The 26092-nt window shown below is 38.3% G+C and overlaps 1 protein-coding gene across 3 annotated transcripts in view; it reads right to left on the reverse strand.

Annotated features, from left to right (window-relative positions):
- RFC1 (replication factor C subunit 1) overlaps window positions 1–26092 on the reverse strand; it is an 83564-nt gene that overhangs the window by 53933 nt on the left and 3539 nt on the right. For 2 of the 3 annotated variants that reach the window (XM_005666588.3, XM_005666589.3), the window contains exons 2-4: window positions 14950–15078; window positions 9796–9871; window positions 7253–7375 (exon numbers count right to left, since the gene is read on the reverse strand). In XM_005666588.3, the coding sequence (XP_005666645.1) occupies window positions 7253–7375; window positions 9796–9871; window positions 14950–15078 (328 nt within the window). Of the gene's footprint in view, window positions 1–7252; window positions 7376–9795; window positions 9872–13544; window positions 13605–14949; window positions 15081–26092 lie in introns of those variants that run through there. The other variant, XM_021101113.1, reaches the window with a different exon arrangement.

A 26092-nucleotide genomic window follows, 5' to 3' on the forward strand; every position in this document is an offset into this window, starting at 1 on the left:
CAAGGAGGTAAAGGACCTATGTGCCGAGAACTATAAAACTTTAATCAAAGAAATCAAAGAAGATGTAAAGAAATGGAAAGATATTCCATGTTCCTGGATTGGGAAAATCAATATTGTAAAAATGGCCATACTACCCAAAGCAATCTACAGATTCAATGCAATCCCTATCCAATTACCCATGACATTTTTCACACAACTAGAACAAATAATCCAAACATTTATATGGAACCACAAAAGACCCAGAATTGCCAAAGCAATCCTGAGAAACAAAAACCAAGCAGGAGGCATAACTCTCCCAGACTTCAAGAAATACTACAAAGCCACAGTCATCAAAACAATGTGGTACTGGTATCAAAACAGACAGACCAATGGAACAGAATAGAGAATCCGGAAATAAACCCTGACACCTATGGTCAATTAATCTTTGACAAGGGAGGCAAGAACATAAAATGGGAAAAGAAAGTCTATTCAGCAAGCATTGCTGGGAAACCTGGACAGCTGCATGCAAAGCAATGAAACTAGAACACACCCTCACACCATGCACAAAAATAAACTCCAAATGGCTGAAAGACTTAAATATACGACAGGACACCATCAAACTCCTAGAAGAAAACATAGGCAAAACACTCTCTGACATCAACATCATGAATATTTTCTCAGGTCAGTCTCCCAAAGCAATAGAAATTAGAGCAAAAATAAACCCATGGGACCTCATCAAACTGAAAAGCTTTTGCACAGCAAAGGAAACCCAAAAGAAAACAAAAAGACAACTTACAGAATGGGAGAAAATAGTTTCAAATGATGCAACCGACAAGGGCTTAATCTCTAGAATATATAAACAACTTATACAACCCAACAGCAAAAAAGCCAATCAATCAATGGAAAAATGGGCAAAAGACCTGAATAGCCATTTCTCCAAAGAAGATACACAGATGGCCAGCAAACACATGAAAAAATGCTCAACATCGCTGATTATAAGAGAAATGCAAATCAAAACTACCATGAGATACCACCTCACACCAGTCAGAATGGCCATCATTAATAAGTCCACAAAAAACAAGTGCTGGAGGGGGTGTGGAGAAAAGGGAACCCTCCTGCACTGTTGGTGGGAATGGAAACTGGTACAGCCACTATGGAGAACAGTTTGGAGATACCTTAGAAATCTATACATAGAACTTCCATATGACCCCACAATCCCACTCTTGGGCATCTATCCGGACAAAACTCTACTTAAAAGAGACACATGCACCCGCATGTTCATTGCAGCACTATTCACAATGGCCAGGACATGGAAAACAACCCAAATGTCCATCGACAGATGATTGGATTCGGAAGATGTGGTATATATACACAATGGAATACTACTCAGCCATAAAAAAGAATGACTTAATGCCATTTGCAGCAACATGGATGGAACTACAGAATCTCATACTGAGTGAAATGAGCCAGAAAGACAAAGACAAATACCATATGATATCACTTATAACTGGAATCTAATATCCAGCACAAATGAACATCTCCTCAGAAAAGAAAATCATGGACTTGGAGAAGAGACTTGTGGCTGCCTGATGGGAGGGGGAGGGAGTGGGAGGGATCGGGAGCTTGGGCTTATCAGACACAACTTAGAATAGATTTACAAGAAGATCCTGCTGAATAGCATTGAGAACTTTGTCTAGATACTTACGTTGCAACAGAACAAATGGTGGAGAAAAAAATGTAATTGTAATGTATACATGTAAGGATAACTTGATCCCCTTGCTGTACAGTGGGAAAATAAAATTAAAAAATAAATAAAAGTACTTTTTAAACTCTTAAAAAAAAAAAAAAAGAATGCTACATACACATTCCCAGTAATATTTCCTGCTACTATTCTCCCAAGTCACTGATATTACACGGTAACCTGGAGAAGAGCACGTTCCAATTTCTTCCCATTTAATGCCCCCAAAATAATTATAACTTCAAGAGCACTACCTGCCTCTGGAATTACGTGCTCAATTAAAATTACCAGTCACAAACAATTCTCAAAGGGAAAACCCCCACATTTTCAACCAAACACCAGCAGCTCCTGATGAAACTGCATAGTAAAAGGTCATCTTTGCCAAACAAAACTCAAGGTCTCTCACTTCATTAAACAGCTAAAAGTAAATATATTTACCCAGTACACCAAGTATTTGGGTTTTTACCAACCTACAAGAATGTTTTACTACAGTCAATGGTTAGCTATGAAGATATTTATAAGCAATTTTTTTCCTTTTACTGTAATTTGGGAAACTAATGTAGTTAAAGTACTTGAAAAATCAATAAGAAATAGAAGATATATTTAATCAAATAGAATGATAAAAAAAATGTGTCATGGAGCTAAATGGTGAGTCTAAAGATCTATCTCATAATATAGCCTAAAGAATTGTACAATATACAAACAAAAGCATCTGAAGTAGGTTATTTTCTAAATTAAGATTATTTCCTAAATATGTTTCTCATTGTTCATAAAGCACTGTGCAATTGGAATAAAATGCAAGACATATTTTAAAAAAGTAAAAAGAAACAGACGAAATTAATTTAAACACTACACTGCATTTATCCCAGCATACTCAAATTATTATTTCAACATGTAACAATGTTAAAAATCATTAATAAGATAATTTATCTTTTTTCTGAACTAAGTCTTTGAAATCTGTACTTCATACATACAACACTCTCAATCCAAGTTAATCACATTTCAAATGCTCAGTAGTCACGGGTAGTAATTCCCATACTGAGAGTATCTATAACGTAAGTTGGCCAAATACAATTTCTAAATTTCTAAAGCATAGTTATATAATCAAAAAAAGCCCTAAGTATTTAAGCAAAAGCAAAATGTCTTTAGCATAGTCTTTAAAGGCAGCTGTACCTATACAATAACATCAAAATAGAAGAATAAATAACACTTACAGAGTATTTACTATGTGCCAGAGACCCTATTTTAACTGCCTTTCAAGCATTATCTCATTTGATCAACACAAAGACCACTGATGTAGGCATTAGTAATATCCCCATTTTATGAACAAGAAAACTAAGACACGAAGGTAAATGAAGGTTTAACCCAGGCAAGAGATTTAACTCAAGAGCGCATGTTCTTAAACACTACACACTATACTGCTAAACAAAAAAAGAAAAAAAAAAGTTGGTTTATAAAAGATAAAATATGGAATAGTAAAGCAAAATTTTGGGGGGAATCAACAGGGTTTTTTGTTGTTGCTATTGTTCTTGTTTTTAAAGTATAGTTGAGTTATAATGTTGTGCCAATGTTTTTAAAACTGAATCATGTCATATAATCTTTTCCATAAGAAGTTCCAATCTCAAAAAAAGACCCACAATTTTTAGATCAGAATTTTTATTTGTAAACAATTATTACCAAAAATATTTTATTTAACCTTATATCAGTAACATAAACATTTAGAAGGTGAATGTGTATTTATAACAACATTGAAAAATTGTAGTTCTATCTTAAAAAAAAGAACTATTAATTCTTTTTAATTATCAAGAATTTCCAATTAGTTTATTAATTTTAAGAAGCTGCAGTTTTTTTGAAACTCATATTTCTGATTTTATTACGCTAATTTTATTGCAGACTTCTTTCTAATAATCCCACTGTTTTTTTATGTAGGGAAGGAAAGGGGCTTATCTTCCTCCCATTCAAACGTAAGAAAAGATTAAAGAAGAAGACAGCAGCTTCTTTCCTATATCTCAATTCCAAGAAAAAACAGAATGTAACACTGAACATCCTATTAGAGAGGTATACTGTACCCCAATATTTTTTGCTACAAGAGGACAACATTCACTTTCACATGTACATATCCTTGGCAGAATAAACACTGCCTAACATTCATAAAATTTTCAAATAAAATGCTGGTTATCTCTTCAGAAAATAACACTCTAAAAACCCAGTCTGAAATAAACAGTCCCATGTTAAAGAAAATCTATGATCAGAGCTTAAATTGTTTGACCCTTCTGTGTATCTAAAAATCACAAGATAACGATAGCCTTGATCCACAGTTGAAGGTCACAGCTGTCTGCACACTAACTGATGTTTTCAGGGTGTCACCAGAGAGCTTGATCACACCACCTTCAGTTACATAATAAACCTATCACCATACTGTTTCTAGTATCCCTCCCACATATTCAAACCTTGACAAAGGTGGCCAGATCTTTAAATGGAAGAGTGATATTTGCACAACATGCCTGAGCAGGTATTTAGCAACAAAACAGAAAGGTTCAAGAGTCAATATGCCACATGCCATAATGAAGAAATAATTCAGCTTACAAGAAATTTTACAGAAAATACGCTCATGTCACATATTTTGTCTCAAATCATCTGTCTGAACAACTTTATCAAATATGTAAATGTTTCAGAGATCCTACAAAGCTTATCTGCAAGCTTCCTTCGTTTTTGTTTTCCTTATGATTGCCTATTATTTATATGTTTCGGGCACTGGATCTGGTCCTTTCATACATCATTCCACTAAGTTTCCCAACTAGCCTATTCAATTAGTGTTTCTGCTTTTATAGCAAGAAAAACAGACTCAATGACCTTTTAGCCCAGGCACCCAGCTATTAGTTGGGAACCAAGGATGTACCCTCCAGGCAGGGTTTCTGACCTTCCAATCTCAGGTTCCTTCTCCAACACATGGACGTTTTCTGTTTCATTCCCTATTTACTGACCAGTTATCTACCATGAGTACTTTCACACTCTCAAGTAACAGATAATATATGCAAGCAAGTTCCAGTAGCATTAAAACATTAAAGGTGAATTCTATGGTATGTGATTTATATCTCAATAAAGCAGTTATTGAAAAAAAGTTTTAAACATAAGCATGCTAAGACTATCCATTATTCTAATAGTAGACCACATAGATAGCATGGCTGAATGAAGGCCACGGGTAATCCAAAACCTAATCTTTAACTCAACTCTCAAAATGTTTATAGATCAGCCCCTTATACTGCTAACTTTTTAAGATTCTTATTACTTCACTCCTACATTACTATAAATGCCTCAACCTCCCTAATTATGATTTTTCTCTTCTCCTTCCCACCCTAAATACTAGCCATCTAGCAATCACTTTTTTTTTTTTTTTTTTTTTTTGTCTTTTTGCTATTTCTTGGGCCGCTCCCGCAGCATATAGAGGTTCCCAGGCTAGGGGTCGAATCGGAGCTGTAGCTGCCAGCCTACACCACAGCCACAGAAACATGGGATCCAAGCCACGTCTGCGACCTACACCACAGCTCACGGCAACGCCGGATCGTTAACCCACTGAGCTAGCGCAGGGACCGAACCCGCAACCTCATGGTTCCTAGTCGGATTCGTTAACCACTGCGCCACGACGGGAACTCCAGACACAATATTCTAAACACCAGATGGGTCCCCTTGCAATCACTCTTAACTACTATTTTCCTCCTCCTATAAAACTGTTCACTTTAACGATTCCCTTTTCCCCACTATGTTAAACTAAATTCCTCTGCCTAGCTTTCAAGGTCTTTCCTAAGCTGGTTTCACCTACCTGGCGTTACTCCTCATCATGTGGGCAAGCAATCTCTTTGGTGTCCTGCAAACACATCTAGCTTTGCCCTAGATGCTATGTCTTAAATAATCCCATCCTATTAATCTGACATGTTCTATCCCTCCATCACCTGCTCATCCTTCAAGAGTCAGTTCGGATCTTGGCCTCCCCATCAAGTCCTCTCCCTGACTATTGCATACCGTAGCCTCAGGCAATTCCTACAGTATTTACGCATCTTTAGTCATCTTTGTCTCCCTAGCACCTAGTACCTAGGACAGGAAAGACAATAAATGCTGTTGAAGGTAAGCTGTAACATGCTGTGCCAAAATAATTATGGCATTTTTACCCTGTCTCTTCAAACCAGGTGGGTTCACTTCACTAGCAAGACAAGTAGCAGAGTTCTAAAAATAATGATGTCAGAGGTTTTCCTCAAGATGAATAAACCAGTGAGGTATCAGATCCTCTTGTGACCCCTTCAAGCATTTCTATATAGGCACTGATTCAATAGGCTCTGTAAATTTGAAGAGGTTCTCCTCTAGGAATTTACAAAGCTAAACTCAAAACGACTTCACAGTGAACCTAAGTTTCTTTTCCCCAAGATGACAACATAATTCAGGGATCCTCACCATAAAAGAAAACAATCTATGAAACGATGCATACTATAAAATTTTAAGATTAGTGTACATTTCTAAACACCTTCTGCTTTCTGAGCACTCAAAACAAATCAAATTAATATAAGTACAAAAACAATTTTTTTTTAAAGCCAATGCTAAAATCATTAGTATCACCAGAGAATATAAATAATTCAGGTCACATCTGTGCTACATTATACACTACAAATAAGAATAATCATTACATACTTATATCATTATGACTTTTAGCACCCAAGACATTAAAAAGTTTTAAAGCAACCCAATAACATTTTAATACATAATTCAAGATAGAGCTTTAACATATGATTCAATATAGAACACTTTATTTCAATTTTTTCTTTTTAGGGCCGAACCCGCAGCATATAGAGGTTCCCAGGCTAGAGTGGAATTAGAGCCACAGTTGCCATCCTATGCCAAGCCACAGCAACACCAGATCCAAACCGAATCTTCAACCTACACTGCAGCTTGCAGCAACAATGGATCCTAAACGCACTGAGCGAGGCCAGGGATTGAACCCATATCCTCACGGACACTTTGTCGGGTTCTTAAACCGCTGAACCACAACAGGAACTCCAAGAGCACTTTAAAAAAATTCCAAGAGCCAGAGTTCCCATCATAGTACAGAGGAAACAAATCCAACTAGGAACCATGAGTTGCAGGTTCGATCCCTGGCCTCGCCCAGTGGGTTAAGGATCTGGCGTTGCCGTGAGCTGTGATGTAGGTTGCGACACAGCTCAGATCTGATGTTGCTGTGGCTGTGGTGTAGGCCGGCGGCTGTAGTTCCAATTGGACCCCTAGCCTGGGAATCTCCATATGCCACCCGTATGGCACTAAAAAAAAAAAAAAAAATTTCCAAGAGCCAATTCCCCTGTATTTGACCCTTAACCTACAAAAAAAATCAAAGATAATTACAGCCTATGCTGGTTAATAAATTCAAAAAAGCAAAAAAGGCAAGAGAAATTCAGTTCAAAGTAAAGCAGGTACATTTAGATACCAATGAGAAACCCAAGAACATAACACACTACCTCTCTTTAAAACAACAAACAAATTCAATACCCTTACCTGTTTCTGAAATGTATGTAACAGGATCCTGGTGTCGAATTTTAGCAGGTTTAGAAGACAGTGGCAATTTTTCTGGTCGCTTTCTGGTGTTTTTCACCTGCACTGTCTCCTCTGATTCTGAATCTGAAAATGAGAAGAAAATAAACAAAACTCTGAAAAGAAATAGTATGTTTTTAAAGTGGTTATTGTTAACCAATTCCTCAAGACCCTTTTCAAGACAAATCTCTTCTATAAATTTTCATAGGTTACCTAGTTAAGCCTTTGTATTTCTTCCCTATTGCCGCTCTAACTAATCACCATAAACTTAGTGGCTTAAAAAATACAAATCTCACAGTTCTGGAGGTTAGAAAGCCAATTTGGGTCTCACTAGGCTAAAAACAGGCATCAGGATGGCTGTGATCCTTTCTGGACACTCTAGAGAAGAATCCACTTCCCTGCCTTTTTCAGTTTCTAAATATTGCCAGCAATCCTTAGCTCATGACCCCTCTCTCTCCATCCTCAAAGCCTGCAACAGGAAGAGTCTTTCTCATGCTGCCATCTCTCTGGTTCTCTGATCTAATTCTATAGTCAATCTTGCTCTAAATCTCTTCTTCCACCTCCCTCTTCCTTGTGACTTCAGATATCTGATTATCAACCTTAATGTCACCTAAAATTTTACTTTCCTTTGCCATGTGACCTAACATATTCACAGGTTCTAGTAACTAGGCTGTGGACACCTTTGGGGGCCATTATTCAGTCTACCACAATCTAATCACTCAGAGCACTACATATAAATCAAGTCAAAGTGTAACTACCCAGTATATGCCTAGTACAAAATAGAAGTTTCACAAACTTGAGCACCCTTCCTCTTTCTCTCACCATGCATTTGTGAATCCTGTCTTATACTGTTCCAAAACATATTAAACAATTAAGTTTCTAGTTCTGCAAAAGATGGAAACTCCTGGGGAATGGGAATATGTCCATATTTCAAATTCCTTACAACATACAGCAGTAAAAGACTCACAATAAACACTCCAGTACTTTTAAAATTAAGTCAAAACCTTTGCTATTACTCAAAATTCTGATAATCTATAAAAGTTCCCTTAGGTTATATTTTTAAGAATTCATATTAGATAGGTCTTCTCCAAAAAAGGCAAAACCTAAAACTTTCTGAGTTCTACCATTATTTTAACAAAGCATAAAAAGCAGGAATAAAAATAAAGTTCCCCAGCTCAAAAGTACGGTTAACCTTTGAACATTTTTTATTCTTTTTTTTTTTTTTTTTTTCTATTTTTAGAGCTGCACCCTCAGCATATGGAGGTTCCCAGGGTAGGGGGTCCAATCGGAGCTGTAGCCGATGGCCTTCGCCAGAGCCACAGCAACGCCAGATCCAAGCTGCCTCTGTGACCTACACCACAGCCCACGGCAACACCGGATCCTTAACCCACTGAGCAAGGCCAGTGATCGAACCTACCACCTCAAGTTCCTAGTGGGATTCGTTTCCACTGTGCCACCACGGGAACGCCAAGCTTTGAACATTTTTTATGTTATAGTATTACATAAATATATTGGAAAATTTTTGGACATCTGCAACAATTTGAAAAAACTCGTAGGAATTCCCTTGTGACTCTGTGGGTCAAGGATACAGTGTTGTCACTGTTGTGGCTCTGGTTACAACCTGTGGCGCAGGGATTTGATTCCTGGCCCTGGAGCTTCTGCATGCCATAAACAGGATCAAAAAAAGGAAAGAAAGAAAAAACTCAGAAAAACCACATAACCTAGAAATATTAAAAAAAAATAAGGTATGTTACAAATGCATAAAATATATGTAAATACTAGTCTACCCTTATATAGATATAGGTGATATTTAATATGAAATTAATGTGGTAGAGTTCTGTTTTACAACTTTGCTTTCAAAGAATTATATTACCATACAGTATGCCTCTCTAACTAGAGACACTACGTATCAGCCTATCATCACAGGTAAATGGTTTTTTTAAAATGTAACAATCTAATACTGTATTATGAATATGACTATAATACTCTATGTAGAAAAAACTTTACAACAGATTCAATCATTAGTGTATAGGCTAGGCTATCATGAATCACACTAGGCTACATAAAACAATCATATTGCTGCTTCATTATCGATACATGAATCATTATACTTGTAAATAAATACGAATTTCTTTTTCACATTATCTTTTCATTTTTGATATCTAGTATTAGTAATATATAACTCTACAGTGTTTTGTATCTTATCAGACAAAATTAATATAGGTACTGAGAGGTAATTCATCTCAAACAGACAACATAAACTTGCAGTATCAGTTAAGTACAGTAAATGTATATTCCTTTAGATTATCTTAATAACTTTTTCTTTTCTCTAGCTTTATTGTAAGAATACAGTATATAATACATATAACATGTAAAACAGGTGTTAATTAACTGTTTATGTTATTGGCAAGGCTTATGAACAGTAGGCTATTAGTACTTAAGAAAACACTGTTCTAATAGATAGAAAATAATTCTTTAACTTTAAAGCTCCTCAAAAGAAATATTACCTGAATCATAGATGATTCTCTTTTTCTTGCTTGGTTGCTTCTGTTGGAAGTCATCGTCCTTACAAGAACTATTTACCTATAAACATCACAGTATAATGAGAACACAAAGAAGTCCATATAACTTAGCTGTTTTTTCCCCATTAGATTTGGGCTCAATAGTTCACAACTAGGAGTTCCCGTCGTGGCGCAGTGGTTAACGAATCCGACTAGGAACCATGAGGTTGCGGGTTTGATTCCTGGCCTTGCTCAGTGGGTTAAGGATCTGGCATTGCTGTGAGCTGTGGTGTAGGTCACAGACGAGGCTCAGATCCCACATTGCTGTGGCTCTGGCATAGGTTGGTGGCTACAACTCTGATTAGACCCCTAGCCTGGGAACCTCCATATGCCATGGGAGTGGCCCAACAAAAGGCAAAAAGACAATAAATAAATAAATAAAAATAGTTCACAACTAGAGAAATGCTAACCCCAGAAAACATTTTTCTTTGTCCTAACTGGGGTGGGGGTATTACTAGCAATGTAATACGTAGACAAGGGATGCTAAGAAATATTCTCCAAAGCACAGGACAGTCTTCCACAATTAAGAATTACCCAGCCCCAGAGTTCCCATTGTGGCTCAGTGGTTAGCAAACCAGACTAGCATCTATAAGGACACGGGTTCAATCCCTGGCCTTGCTCAGTCGCTTAAAGATCCAGTGTTGCCGTGAGCTGTGGTGCATGTTGCAGATGTGACTCAGTTCTCGAGTTGCTGTGGCTGTGGCACAGGCCAGCAGCTACAGCTCCAACTGGACCCCTAGCCTGGGAACCTCCATATGCCACAAGTGCGGCACTAAAAAGACAAAAAGACCAAAAAATAATAATAATAATAATAATTACCCAGCCCCAAATATTAATAATGCCCTAATTAGGCTACAGAACAGACCATACCCATCATCAAAAAGATGAGAGATAACAAATGCTGGTACAGATGTGAAGAAAAGGGAACACTTGTGCGCTATTTTGTGGGATTGTAAATTAGTACAGTCACTTGGAAAAAAGTATGGAGATTCCTAAAAAAGTTAAAAACAGAACTACCATGTGACCCAGAAATTCCACTTTTGAGAATATACCCATAGGAAACCAAAACACTAACCTGAAAAAACATCTGCACCCACATGTCCATAGCAGTTATCATTTACAATAGCCAATACATGAAAACAAACGAAGTATCCATCGATGGATGAATGGATAAAGTTGTTTACACACACACACAAACACACGCATGTATGGATATTATTCAGCTATAAAAAATGAGACTATCCTACCATTTGTAAAAACATAGATGTGAATGGACCCTGAAGGCATATTACTATGTGAAAAAAATCAGACAAATAAATTATACAATTCCACTTGTATGCGGAATTAAAAAACAACAGCAATAAACACATAGAAAAAGAGATCTGTGGTTACCAGAGGCAGGGAGTAGAGGGAAGAGGAACTGGAGGAAGGTGGTCAAAAGGTACAAACTCCCAGTTAGAAGATAAATAAGTGCTAGGGATGTAATCTACAATATGACTGTAGTTGCTATAGGAAAGTTAAGAGAGTAGATCCTAAAGAGTTCTTATCACACAGAAAAGCTTTTTCCTCCTTTGCTTTTTACTGTATCTATAGGAGGTAATGGATACTAATTAAACCCACTGTGATAATCATTTCATAAAATATGTAAACACACTTCAAACTTATATAGTGACATATGTCAATTACTTCTCAAGAAAACTGGGGAGGGGGATAAACCAGGTAACAGTTGCATCAGATAGGAAAGAAAGAACTGTACAAAAAGCTGTATTACTCAGCTCCACTTTCAACACTCACCTATATATAACAAAGAGTAAAAGGATGTCAGATATTACAAGGCAAGTGTTTCCTGAAAACGATAGACAGAGACAGAAATAAAAGTGCTAAGTTATGGGCCTACTACTACTCAATGCCTGGTGCAAAACTAAATAAAACCAAGGCAAAAAGTATTCATAGTTCTATTTTAGTTATGTGTCACATTTCTAACATAGTCGTAAGATGCTACTAATATTTTGTAGCCAGACATAACATTTCTAGCACATTCAAATTTTCCCAAAAAGAATCAAGAAAGTAAAAAAATGACTATAATCAATTATGGCTTCTATCCATTAAAATAAAGCTTCAAAAACATAAGCACGATGAACTAGATTAGAAAAAACGAGATGAATTAACCATTACAATTCAAATAAACCACCAGACTAGAGGACAGAGTTAGAAACAAAACAATAGATATTTCATTAAACACGATCAAACAGAATTTGCCCGGCTGGTTTTGGATTTGCTTGGTACCTGTCACCCCTTTCTTCCTTCTGATTTCTTCCTTTTGAAATGGGAATGTGTATTCTATGCCTGTCTTACCATTATATTTTGGAAGCACATACTCGGTCTGGTTTCACAGGTTCACAGCTGGACAAGAATTTTGCCTCAGGATGCATCATACCTCAGGTCTCACCCATATCTGATTTAGATGAGCCTCTGGACTTCAGAACTGATGATGCAACGAGTTAAGACTTTAGGGGGCTTTAGAATGAAATGAGTGTATTTTGCACACAAAAAGGAGGTGAATTTGGGGGGCACTGGAAGAATGATATGAAATGAATGCTTGTATTCCCCCAAAATTCCTATGTTGAATCCCTAACCGCCGGTATGGCTCTATTTGGAAATGGAGTCTCTAAGGAGGTAATTAACATTAAATGAAGTCACAGAGTGGAGCTCTGATCTCACAAGGTGGCATCCTTATAAGATGTGATACCAGAGAGTTCACTTGTTCAAACTCATATGCACACACTCATTCTCTCAACCTCTCTCTCTCCCCATGTGCTCACACCAAGGAAAGGCTATGTGAAGACTCAGCAAGAAAGCAGTCATCTACGAGCTGGAAAGAACACTCAATAGAAACTGAATTGGCTGGAACCTTAATCATACACTTCCAGATTCCAGAACTGTAAGAAAATACATTTCTATTGTTTAAGTCAGTCAGGCTATGGTACTTTATGGTAGCCCAAGTTGACTAGTACATGAACCATACACTCAAGATAAAAAGCACTTAAGGAGTTCCTGTCGTGGCTCAACAGTAGCAAATCCAACTAGTATCCATGAGGATGTGGGTTCGATCTCTGATTAACTCAGTGGGTTAAGGAACTGGTGTTGCTGCAGCTGTGGTGTAGGCTGGCAGCTACAGCTCCAATTCAACCCCTAGCCGGGGAACTTCCATATGCTGAAGGTGTGGCTCTAAAAAAAAAATGATCAAAAAAAAAAAAAAAAAAAGAAAAAAGCACTGAATTGAGAAGCTGCCATTGTGGCTCAGTGGAAGCAAACCCAACTAGTATCCATGAGGACTCAGGTTCGATCCCTGGTCTCTCAGTGGGTTGAAGGATCCAGCATTACCATGTAGGTTGCAGATGTAGCTCATATCTGGCATTGCTGTGGATGTGGCTTAAACCAGCTGCTACAGCTCTGATTCCATCCCTAGCCTGGGAACTCCTATATGCCGTGGGCGTGGCCCTAAAAAGCAAAAAAAAAAAAAAAAAAAAAAAAGTACTTAATTGAGACCAAGAAACTAGGAAACCCTAAACAGTATAAGCACAAGAAAAGCACACCCAGGTACACCACAGGCAAAGCTAAAACCCAAAGACAAAATCTTTTAAAGCAGCATGAGAAAAATAATACATAACCTACAAGAGAAGCAATATAAATACCTGCTAACATCTCACCAGAAAAATGGAGGCCAAAAAAACAGTGAAATGTCTTTAAAAGTGCTGAAATATAAAAAATGTTAATCAAAAACTCTATATCAAGCAAAAATATCCTTCAAGAATATAAGCAAAATAGGCGTTCCCATCATGGCTCCACAGTTAACGAACCCAACTAGTACCCATGAGGATGAGGGTTCAATCCCTGGCCTTGCTCCGTGGGCTAAGGATTTGGCCTTGCCATGAGCTGTGGTGTAGGTCACAGATGTGTCTCGGATCTAGTGCTGCTATGGCCATGGCATAGGCCAATTGCTGCAGCTCCAATAAGACCCCTAGCCTGGGAATTTCCATATGCCATGGGTGGGGCCCTCAAAAGACAAAAAAAAAAGAATGTAAGCCAAATAATGACATTTTTAGATAAACAAAAACAGGATTTATTGCCAACTTAAAAGAAATGATAAAGAAAATTCTTCAAGTTTAATGAAAATATTAGAACTTCAATGAGAAATGAAAAGCACCAGAAATGGCAAATACATGGTTAAATACAAAAGACCAATTTTTCTCTCTTAATTTCTTTAAAATAATGTCAGTTTAAAACAATAATTACACTAAATGTGGGGTATTAACATGTGTAGATATAATATACAGCCCAATCAGGGCATAAAGGATGGGATAATGGTAAATAGACTTGTAGAGTTGCAAAATTCTTATGTTTTACACAAAGTGGAACAATATTAATTCAGATACACTACTGCAGCCATTGCTGGTTTTCCACAGTGACACTGTATCTTACCTCCTCTGAAGCCCACAGAGGACAAGAGAAATAAAGCTTTCCTCCATCAAAATTCTGATACCATTCACCTGAAGCTCATGTCTTCATGAGCAAACTTGGGTCTCAAAACACAAAGTTTTAACAACTAAAAAGGGTTCTGGAGTTCCCGTCGTGACGCAGTGAAAACAAATCCGGACTAGGAACCATGAGGTTGTGGGTTTGATCCCTGGCCTCACTCAGTGGGTTACAGACCGGGCATTGCCGTAAGCTGCGGTGTAGGTCGCACATGCAGCTCGGATCTGGCGTTGCTGTAGCTTTGGCATAGGCTGGCGTCTACAGCTTCGATTAGACCTCTAGCCTGGGAACCTCCATATGTTGCAGGTTCGGCCCTAAAAAAAAAAAAAGATGAAAAGACAAAAATAAATAAATAAATAAATAAAAAGGGTTCTATGTCAACTTAAGGAAAACACAAAGCTATGAATGCAAAAGGCTATATTAACTATAAATAAGTAATACTTTTTTATTATTTTTCCTCTGCTAAATGAACTGGTATCCTTTATTTACTCAAGACTCCCAATATATCCAATTTTGGAAGTGAGTTTATTTCATACAATTCAATACTGTATCTGGAAAACTGACCTTGATTTCCTTTATTCCTTTCTTTGTTTTTAAAGTTTCTTCAGCAGACTTTGATTTCTCATTCTTCTTTACTGTTTCACTTACAAGTTTCTTTCCACTTGGTACAACCCCAAAGAATTTCCGAATATCCTACAAGCAAGAAAGGAGATTCATAAACAGATATCGACTGCATAAAATTCTAGTTTCGATTATAAAAAGAAACAACTCCATATATACACACTGGTTTACCCTCAGTAATTTTTATTATAGTATAGTTGATTTAGTGTTTGTCAATTTCTGCTATACGGCACAGTGATCCAGTCATACATGGGTATACATTCTTTCTCTCATACTATCTTCCATCACACAGTATTCTTCATAATGAGACAGTTCCAGGCATGCAACAGAATTCTTTTTATAGGCAAAAGTTAACTCATAAAATTACCTGAGTTAAAAACAATGTGCCTAATGAAAAGCAGTATAATCCCCTACCCCATTAGATTTTAGCTTCGAAGAAACTGTGGTGTAGGGAAAAGGAATAAGAATGAGAAATCCCGGAGTTCGCGTCGTGGTGCAGTAGTTAACGAATCCGACTAGGAACCATGAGGTTGCTGGTTCAATCCCTGGCCTCTCGAAGTGGGTTAAAGATCCGGCATTGCCGTGAGCTGTGGTGTAGGTTGCAGACGCGGCTCGGATCCTGTGTTGCTGTGGCTGTGGTGTAGGCGGCGGCTACAGCTCCGATTCGACCCCTAGCCTGGGAACCTCCATATGCTGCAGGAGCAGCCCAAGAAAAAGGCAAAAAGATGAAAAAAAAAAAAAAAGAAAAAAGAATGAGAAATCCCTAGCATGAATCTCTGCTCTAGTGCTTTCTAGCTGTGTGATCTTGAGCAAGTTAATCTGTTTTCTCATCTGTAAAGTGAGACTAACACTTTATGAGGATTAATTATACAACTATCACTATTTTGGCTCAGTAAAAACTTTACCATCCCCCTCATTTACGAGCCATTATCCCTTCATGTCTCTGAAACATCTCCATTTACAGTTATCCCTGCTCATAGGCAAGAATTTAAGGAACACAGGAATAGTGAGAATTTAGGGATCTGAATTCCAAAGAACTGGGTTCAAGAGTCAATTGTACCAGGAGTTCCCATTGTGGCTCACTGGAAACAAACCCAACCAGTATCCATGAGGATAAGACACAGGTCCAATCCCTGGCTCTGCTCAGTGGGTTAAGGATCCGGCACTGCCATGAGCTGTGGTATAGGTCGCAGAAGCAGTTCAGATCCCGAGTTGCTATGGCTGTGGTGTAGGCCAGCAGCTGCAGTTCCAATTAAACCCCTAGCCTGGGAATGTCCATATGCCACACATGGGCCCTAAAGAGCAAAAAAAAAAAAAAAAAGCCAACTGGACCGTTTTCCCTATTCCTATCCTTAATGGTTGTAATTCTGAGTTTTCAATCCTTTCTACCTGTTCCAACCTACCTCTCTTTACTGTAGTGAGGAATACAACTGTTAAAAGTACTTTGTGAGGGAGTTTCCATTGTGTCGCAGTGGAAACAAATCCAACTAGGAACCATGAGGTTGTGGGTTCGACCCCTGGCCTCACTCAGTGGGTTACAGACCCGGCATTGCCATGAGCTGTGGTATAGGTTGCAGACACAGCTCAGATCCAGCGTTGCTATGACTGTGGTGCAGGCCGGCAGCTGATTCACCCCCTACCCTAAGAACTTCCATATGCTGCAGGTACAGCCCTAAAAAGACAAAGGATTTAAAAAAAAAAAAAAAAAGTACTTTGTGAAATGTAAGAAAGTTAACAATTTTTTTCTACATCCTTGCAGTAAATTGTCATACTCTTGAAATGTCAAAAATCCCAAACAAGACTGTTATGCAAACACACACATGCACACGCAGCTTTGTGGTTAAGCCAATAAACAAAACAGATAAATGATGTACAGACATGTTCATTTCTTTCAACGGTTCAGCCTTCCTTGGTTTTATACCCTCTTTTATAAGTTTCTTAATATAGAAAAGTCACAAATCCATCCTAATAAAATCTAAACTATTGTTTGCAGAATGGATACTTCAGCTTTGAAACTGAGACATTTGTGTCAGGTGCTAAAGAAAAGATAGATGATAAAGAAAGCCAGAAAGCCACAGTCTTCCATATAATTTGCAAAGAATTGAGTTTGAGGCTGACAACTACTTACTTTATTGCTTCTGGAGGAAATGAGAGTTTCACATTGGAGTTTCACTTTTGAAATTACCAAATAAATCTTCATTCAAACAGTAGTGATTTTTTTAAACATACATAAACACACACACGGAATACACACACACCATGAAAATATCAAAACTTAATTTTTTTTTTGCCTTTTTTTTTTTCTTTTTTTTAAGAGCTGCACCCACGGCAGATGGAAGTTCCCAGGCTAGAGACTGAATCAGAGCTATAGCTGCTGGCCTACACCACAGCCACTCGGGATCCGAGTCACATCTCCAACCTACACCACAGCTCATGGCAACACCAGATTCCAGACCCACTGAGCGAGGCCAGGGATCGAACCCGTATCCTCATGGATACCAGTCTGTTTCTGTTGTCCCACAAGAGGAACTCCCCAACAGTGAATATTAATAATTAAGTTACAGTTAGTGGTGGTTTTCCATCTATATTAGAACCACGAATGCTTAAAACCACAAAGAGAAAGAAAAGACATCATTTAGGAAATGGAATTGTTGCTAACATTGAGCCCTCTGTACCATACTGCCGATTCTCAGCATTGTTGCAAACTTTCTTTCCTAAGTAATTCTTCCTAATCACAATCCCTTTCTTTTCCTTTCCCTTTTTTCTACTCTATTCTCCCACTCCCCATGCCCTTACACTCTGATGGCAGCAGAACAATTCAATTACAGAATCCTCAGCTAACTCAGTAGCTACTAAAAATCTAAATTTTGGAAAAGAATTTTCATATAGAATGAAAGTCATTCTACTCATATCTTTTCAGGGATTATCTCCAATATGAGCAGCCAACTAAGGTATAAACATCTAAGAAGCAAAGATCACCAATTTGGCCTTAATTAATAGTGTGACTTCACTCTTACTGTTCAATTAGTCTCCCTGTCTGGTGTTCCAGGTCTTCAAAGAGTTCATAAAATGAAGAACAAGTCTAGGAACTAATCAAACTCCCAAATAATGGCTCTAAACATCACTCTTACCTTCAGAGAATAACTCCTGCTAAGTATGTGGGTAGAAAAAGGAACAAATTTTTAAATTTACTTTTATAATCTTAGCAAATGGAAGTCTTTCCAAGCAGAACATCAAGGCTAGAAACTATTCATAAAAACAGACACATCTGACTACATAAAAATAAAAGATGCCATAAACAATGTTAAACTAAAAGGAACTAATGTGAAAATATCTATAATATGTCATATACAAAGGGCTCCTACAAATCAATAAAAAGATTACCCCAGTAGAAAAACAAAAGCCACCAGTAGGCAAATTATAAAAGAAATGTGGAGCTCCCATTGTGGCTCAGCAGTTAACAAACCCAACTAGTATCCATGAGGATATGAGGTCCATCCCTGGCCTTACTCAGTGAGTTAAGGATCCAGCATTGCTGTGAGCGGCTGTGTAGGTCACAGATGCAGCTGGGATCTGGCATTGCTGTGCTATAACGAAGACTGGCAGCTGAAGCTCCGATTGGACCCCTAGCCTAGGAACTCCCATATGCCATGGGTGCTGTCCCAAAAAAAAAAAAAAAAAAGAAGAAAAAAGAAAAAGAAAAAAACAAAGAAATGCAATTAACCAACATCATAAAAGATGCTCAACTTCACAAATAATAATTAAAATTTGATTATTTTTCTCTGTTAAAAGATTGATAATGCCCAGATATGTCAAAGACGTGGGGAATCAGACGCTCACATTGCTAATTAAAGTAAAAATTGGTATAAACTTTCTAAGACAATCCAACAATATTTATCAAAATTTTAAATGTCAATAAAAATAAGTAAAAAATTAAAATTAAAAAAAATTTTAATCTGCATACCCTATGTCTCAGTAATTTCATTTTTAAAATAAATGATAAAAGAAATAGTTTTATTTGGGGAAACCAAAAAGAGTAGTAATTAACTCTTATTTTCTTTTTCAATAGTTATTAAACAGGTCAATTCAAATAAAGCAAAAGATTTTAGCAAAAATCACACAAAAGTTAAAATAAATCTTAGCACAGACAGCTAATAATAAGTTTTTCACGCTTTTACTTACAGCTACTGTACATAGGTTTATCTCTCTTGCTGATTCTATGAAGTATTAAAGCACATAGAATGATTTATCTCCATTTTATAGAGAAGTTAAGTGGAATTAGGTCAAATACACACAAGCTTTTTGTCAGTTTTGACACTTACTACCAGACATTTCGGATGAATTTCTTAAACTTCTCTGGCCCTTAGTTTCCTCATGATGCCACCTGCCTCAGAGGTTCATTTGGGGATCAGAGGTGGCACTCCAGAATGGAACCTGATCTTCTGACTCAAAATCCCTTTCATAGTTCTCCACTTGACCATGACTGCCCTCTCAGAGTTTTCCTGTAACTCTATGGATCTATGCAAAAGCAGCCACACCCCACAACAAGCAATGACATTTCCCTTCTCATTATTCCTAATACATTTAACCCTTGTGTGATTACAGGCAGGCCCTGTGCCAGGGCCTTACGACACAAACAGGAAAATGCCCTCATGAAGCTACATGGGAGACAAGTTAGTATATAAAGAATCAAATGCAGGAGTTCCTGGGAGTTCCCGTCATGGCACTCCCACCAGAAACCAACCATAAGGTTTTGGGTTCGATCCCTGGCCTCACTCAGTGGGTTAAGGATCCCAAGTTGCTGTGAGCTGTGGTATAGGTCACAGATGAGGCTTGGATCCAGTGTTGCTGTGGCTGTGGCACAGGCTGGCAGCTACAGCTCCAATTAGACCCCTAGCCTGGAAACCTCCATATACCACAAGTGCAGCCTTTTAAAAAAAAAAGACCAAAGACCAAAAAAAAAAAAAACCCACAGGAGTTCCTGTTGTGGCTCAGCAGGTTAAGGACCCAAAAGTATCTCCATGAGGATGTGGATTCAATCCCTGGCCTCACTGAGTAGGTTAAGGATCCAGTGTTGCCGCAAGCTGCAGCGTGGGTCTCAGATGCGGCTTGGATCCATGTGTTACTGTGGCTATGGCGCAGGCCAACAGCTGCAGCTCTGATTAGGTCCCTAGCCTGGGAACTTCCATATGCCGCAGGTGCAGCTATAAAAAGAAAAAGAAAAAAAAAAAAAAAAAAGAAAAAAAAACCAGAATTAAACACAAAACAGTGCTGGAGTTCCCACTGTGGTACAACAGGATTGGCAGCACCTTGGGAGCACTAGGATGCAGGTTCGATCCCCAGCCCAGCACAGTGGGATAGGGAGCCATCATTGCCACAGCTGTGGCTTAGGTTGCAACTGTGGCTCAGATCTGATCCCTGGCCTGGGAGCTCCATGTGCAACAGGGTAGCCGAAAAAGAACAAAAAAAAAAAGAAGTTCCCATTGTGGCTCAGTAGAAAGAACCCGCCTAGTATTCATTAGGATGTGAGTTTGATCCCTGGCCTTGCTCACTGGGTTAAGGATCTGGCATTGCCATGAGATGTAGTATAGGTCGCAGACACGGCTCAGATCTGGCATTGCTGTGGCTGTGGCTGTGGCCAGGCTGGCAGCTCTGATTCGACACCTAGCCTGGGAACTTTCATATGCTGAGGGCCCTAAAAAAAAACAAACCAAAAAACAAACACAAAAAACAGTGTTAAGACAAAACTGTTAAGAACACCAGAAGCACCTAACAGAGAGAGCCTCAGGGACGCTTTACCAAAAGAAGAAACACCTGAAGTGGCTCCCAAAATGATTATTAGGAGATAACTTTGACAGAGAAATCTGAGCTTTAATACACTGCTGCAAGCTTGCCTCTCTTCCTCACCACTGTATCTCACGTACAGGGCCAGCACCTCAGGTAAGCAGATGCTTCGTTAATATTGGTTGAACCCATGAGTGGTCTTCCTATCACTGACGTCCATATTTGGGCTCAGAAAGAGACGTTCTTAATTATGTAAAATGAAATTCATGGTAATTTTGTTTTTAAAGATTGTGTATTAAAATAAACTTTGAGATTAATTTTTTGCCATGACTTTATCTACTGCTTTTTGTTTTAAGAAATTCTGAGTATCAAATTAACAATTACTCTGTATTATTTCTGAGGAAAATTACTGAGCTGACCTATCATATGGTACACTCATCCTATCACCATAGGTAGCTACAAAAAACAAAATACTTTCATTTTTGGTACACGACTTCCTCTTCCTCAGGGCTTTTCTCTGAAGCCTATTAACGGCTCTCCATGAGCCCTAAGTCAAAAAACTTCTGACGTACATACTCACACTGCACAAGTTAACTCACATCCATCTCAGTGTCAGTATCCCCGAAAAACACAGATACCTTCTAAACCTCACCTCCACTCAGACCTCTGAGCTCCATATTCATGCTGCCAATGGTTTGCCATATACACCTCTAGCCAAATGCCCCAAAGGAGCCTCCAACTCACAAGGTCCAAAACTAAGCTCTCATTCGTTTGGGACTTGCTGCTCTCCTTTTATTTCCCTCCTCAGCACATAGCACCACCCTTCCCCAAAACATAAAAAGAGACACTGTTTTTCCTCCCCATTCTGACCCTCCACCTAATCATTCCACCTAACCTAGTCTCCCAAATACTGCTGTCCTCTTCCCGCTATTTCTACTGTCAGTGCCCTGACTTAAGGCTTCATTTTTATTTACTTATTTAACAAACCCTCTTGTGTACTCTTGCAGTACACAATCTAAAAGTGCTATTAAGACTTACTCTGTGCTGGACAATGATTTTTAAAAAATAACTAATTTAATCCACATAACAAGTCTACAACATTCTTTAATTCACAAATGAAAAAACTAAGAATGCCAACAAGACATTTTAATACAAGTTTTGAAATTTAAGATGCTCTTAAATGTAAGCAAAAATATTTGTTGCACTCTCCTACCCTAACATGTAACACCTCTACAACACTATTAGAGAGAAGCATCACTTATCAAGCAGCCCAATTTTAATATACATAAGTCAAGACAAAATACCAGACCTTGCCAAGTACTCAAAAAAATCACGCATTTTTTAGAAGATTCTAACTTGGTTGGTTATAACTCTATTAGTTAGAAATGAAAAAAAAATTTGCAATAAATACTTCTAAACCTGCACAGAAGCTATAATGACCTTTTAGCTTTAAAAGGTCAAGGTACAAGAGCTGATGTATATTTACTTTGAAGTATAACCAAACAGCTAATAACTTTTTTCCTCTGTTGACGGGCTCAACCAACACACAAGTTACATTTGCCTACCAAAAATGCAAAGAGAAAGCAAATCATGCCACTGTGTTGACTTACTTTGAAGAGTACAGGATATCATGCAAAATAAGCACTGCAGTGCTCTCTGGGGTAACTGCCAAAATAATTATATTTTTGCTTTACTTCTCTATTTTCAAAGTAAAAAAGAAATACAAATATTTCTGATTAAGTTGTCCTCCACAAGCAGAAACTGATTATCAACACACTTCACAAAATGTATCCAAATATAAAAATCCTTTCTCTTGAAAGCCACTTAAAAGAAAAACTATGTATCTGACAAAAAAAAATTTTTTTTTTTTTTTTTTTTTTTTTTTTTTTGCTTTTAGGGCCATACCCATGGCACATGCAAATTCCCAGGCTACGAGTTGAACTGGAGCTGCAGCTGTTGCCCACAGCCACAGCCACGCAGGATCCAAGCCACATCTGTGACCCACATTACAGCTCATGGCAATGCCAGATCCTTAACTCACTGAGCGTGGCCAGGGATCGAACCCACATCCTCATGGATACCAGTCAGGTTCATGTCCACTGAGCCACAAAAGAAACTCTGACTAAAACTGTCTGACTGATGGCAGCACTGCAGAGACAAAAGAAATAATTTTAAAGTAGTTAATATTACATTAAGGCCTAATACTTTAAAAATAAAAAATAAGTTGCTGGAATTCTGTCCCCTAAGATCAAGAAAAAGACAGATCCACTCTCATCACTCCTATTCAACACTGTGGCAAAAATAAAACCAATTAGGCAAAGAAATATAGAGATTGGACAGGAAGAAGTAAAATTTCTTTATTTGTAGATGAAATGATCTTAAATGGAGAAAATCCTGGATTTCCTGTCATGGTGCAGCGGAAACGAACCCGACTAGGAACCATGAGGTTGCGGGTTCAGTCCCTGGCCTCGCTCAATGGGTTAAGGATCCAGCGTTTCCGTGAGCTGTGGTGTAGGTCGTAGATGGGGCTCAGATCTGGCATTGCAGTGGCTCTGGCCTAGGCCGGCAGCTATAGCTCTAATTAGACCTCTAGCCTGGGAACCTTCATGTGCCGTGGGTAAGGCCCTAAAAAGACAAAAAAAAAAAAAAAATAGAGAAAATCCTAAGGAATCCACCAAAAAACTATTAGAACCTAAATGAGTTCTGCAAGGTTGCATGATACAAGATAAATATACTAAAACCAATGTACTTCTAAACTCTTGCAGTACACAATCTAAAAGTGCTATTAAGAAAACAATTCTATCACCCACCTATACTGTTGGTGGGCATGTAAGCTGCTGGTGCAGCCACTTTGGAAAACAGTATGGCAGCTTCTCAAACTAAAACTATCATACGATCTAACAATCCCTTTACTAGGCATATATCCTGACAAAACTATAATTCAAAAAGGTACATCCACCCCTATGTTCATAGCAGCACTACTCACAATAGCCAAGACATGCAAACAACCTAAATGTCCATCGAGAGAAAAATGTATAAGCAGATGTAGTATGTACATACAATGAAATATTCAGCCATAAAAAAGAATGAGATAATGCCATTTGCAGGAACATGAATGGACCTGGAGATTATCATACTAATGAAGTCAGAAAGACAAATACTATATGATATCATTTATATGAGGAATCTAAAATATGATAAAATGAACTTTTCTACAAAACAGAAAGAGACTCACAGACAGTAAATAGACTGTGGTTGCTGCAGGGGGCAGTGGCAGAGGGAAGGATTGGGAGTTTGAGATTAGCAGATGAAAGCTCATATAGAGGATGGATAAACCAGGTCCTACTGTATAGCACAGGCAACTATGTTCAGTATTATGTGGGGAGTTCCCATCAGGGCACAGCAGTAGCAAATCCTACTAAGATCCATGAGGATGGGAGTTTGATCCCTGGCTTCACTCAGGGGGTTAAGGATTCGCCACTGCCATGAGCTATGGTGTAGGTCCCAGACATGGCTTGGATCTGGCATTGCTATGCCTATGGCATAGGCTGGTGGCTACAGTTCTGATTCAACCCCTAGCATGGGAACTTCCGTATGGCAAAGGTGGGAGCCTCCCCGCCTTCCGCCAAAAAAAGGAAAAAATATATATACATACATATTCTGTGATAAATCATAACGGAAAATATTAAACAAATGCTTATATATGTATGTGTGTGTATCTGAATCACTTTGCTGTATAGCAAATGTATATATACGTATATGTGTATATGTATAGTGTCTGAATCACTTTGCTATATAGCAGAAATTAGCATAACATAAATTTCCACCTAAAGTTTCGTCAAAAAGAACAAAATACTTAGGAGTAAACTTAACAGAAGTGTAAAACCAATCTCTGAAAACTACAAAACATTGTTTAAAGAAATTAAAGACCAGAATTCCCATTGTGGCGCAGTGGTTAACGAATCCGACTAGGAACCATGAGGTTGTGGGTTCGATCCCTGGCCTTACTCAGTGGGTTAAGGATCCAGCGTTGCCGTGAGCTGTGGTGTAGGTTGCAGATGCGGCTCGGATCCTGCGTTGCTGTGGCTCTGGTGTAGGCCGGCAGCTACAGCTCCAATTGGACCCCTAGCCTGGGAACCTCCATATGCCGCGGGAGCGGCCCAAGAAATGGCAAAAAGACAAAAAAAAAAAAAAAAAAAAAAAAAGGAAAGAAATTAAAGACCTAAACAAATGGCAAGATAGCCCATGTTCATCGATCAGAAGACCTTATGTTGTTAGGATGGCAATATTCCTCAAACTGATCTAAAGATTCAACACAATCCCTATCAAAATCCTGCCAGCTTCTTTGCTGATTCTAAACTTCATATGGAAATTCAAGGGCCCCAGGACAGGCAAAATACTTTGAAAAAGAGTAAAGTTGGAAGACTCATACTTCCCAACTTCAAAACTCACCACAAAGCAACTGTAATTAAAAACGGTTACTGGCACTACAATAGACACATAGATTAATGGAACAGAATTCAATATCCAGGAAAAAAAAACCCTCACACTTAAAGTCAACTGATTTTTGACAAGAGAGCCAAGATAATTCAATGGGAAAATAGTCTGCAAAAAACTGGAGAGGTACATAGAAAAGAATAAACTTTTAACTCCAACTTCACACCATACACCAAAATTAACTCAAAATAGATCAAAGTCCTAAATGGAAGAGCTAAATCTATAAAAGAAGCACAAATCTTCTTGTCTCTGGATTAGGTAAGAGTTTCTTGGATATGACACCAAAAGCTCTGAGGAAGCGATGACTGACATTTGAATAAGACAGGTTATTCCAAGGAAAGGAAATAGCAAAAATAAAAGCCAAGAGAGAACCAGCTTAACACACTCAAAAGACAGACAGATGAGATCAGAAAGGTAGGAGAAGCCTTATGGCAAAAGCCACATTACAAACAGGTGACCGGAGTTCCCATCGTGGCTCAGTGGTTGTCAAACCCAACCAGCATCCATGAGGACTCGAGTTCAATCCCTGGCCTCACGCAGTGGGTTAAGGATCTGGCATTGCTATGAGCTGTGGTGTAGGTCACGGACGCAGCTCAGATCCCACCTTGCTCTGGCTGTGGCATAGGCTGGCGGCTGCAGCTCCAATTGGACCCCTCGCCTGGGAACCTCCATGTGCCACTGGTGTGGCCCTAAAAGACAAAAAAATAATAATAAAAAGTAAAAAAATAAATAAATAAAAGGGTGACCACACTGCTTCAGGGGAGCATTCACGCAGTAAATGACAATGTGAAGGGGGCAATGAGTC

This window comes from Sus scrofa, chromosome 8 (assembly GCF_000003025.6).
Source record: "Sus scrofa isolate TJ Tabasco breed Duroc chromosome 8, Sscrofa11.1, whole genome shotgun sequence".
NCBI classification, from domain to species: domain Eukaryota; kingdom Metazoa; phylum Chordata; class Mammalia; order Artiodactyla; family Suidae; genus Sus; species Sus scrofa.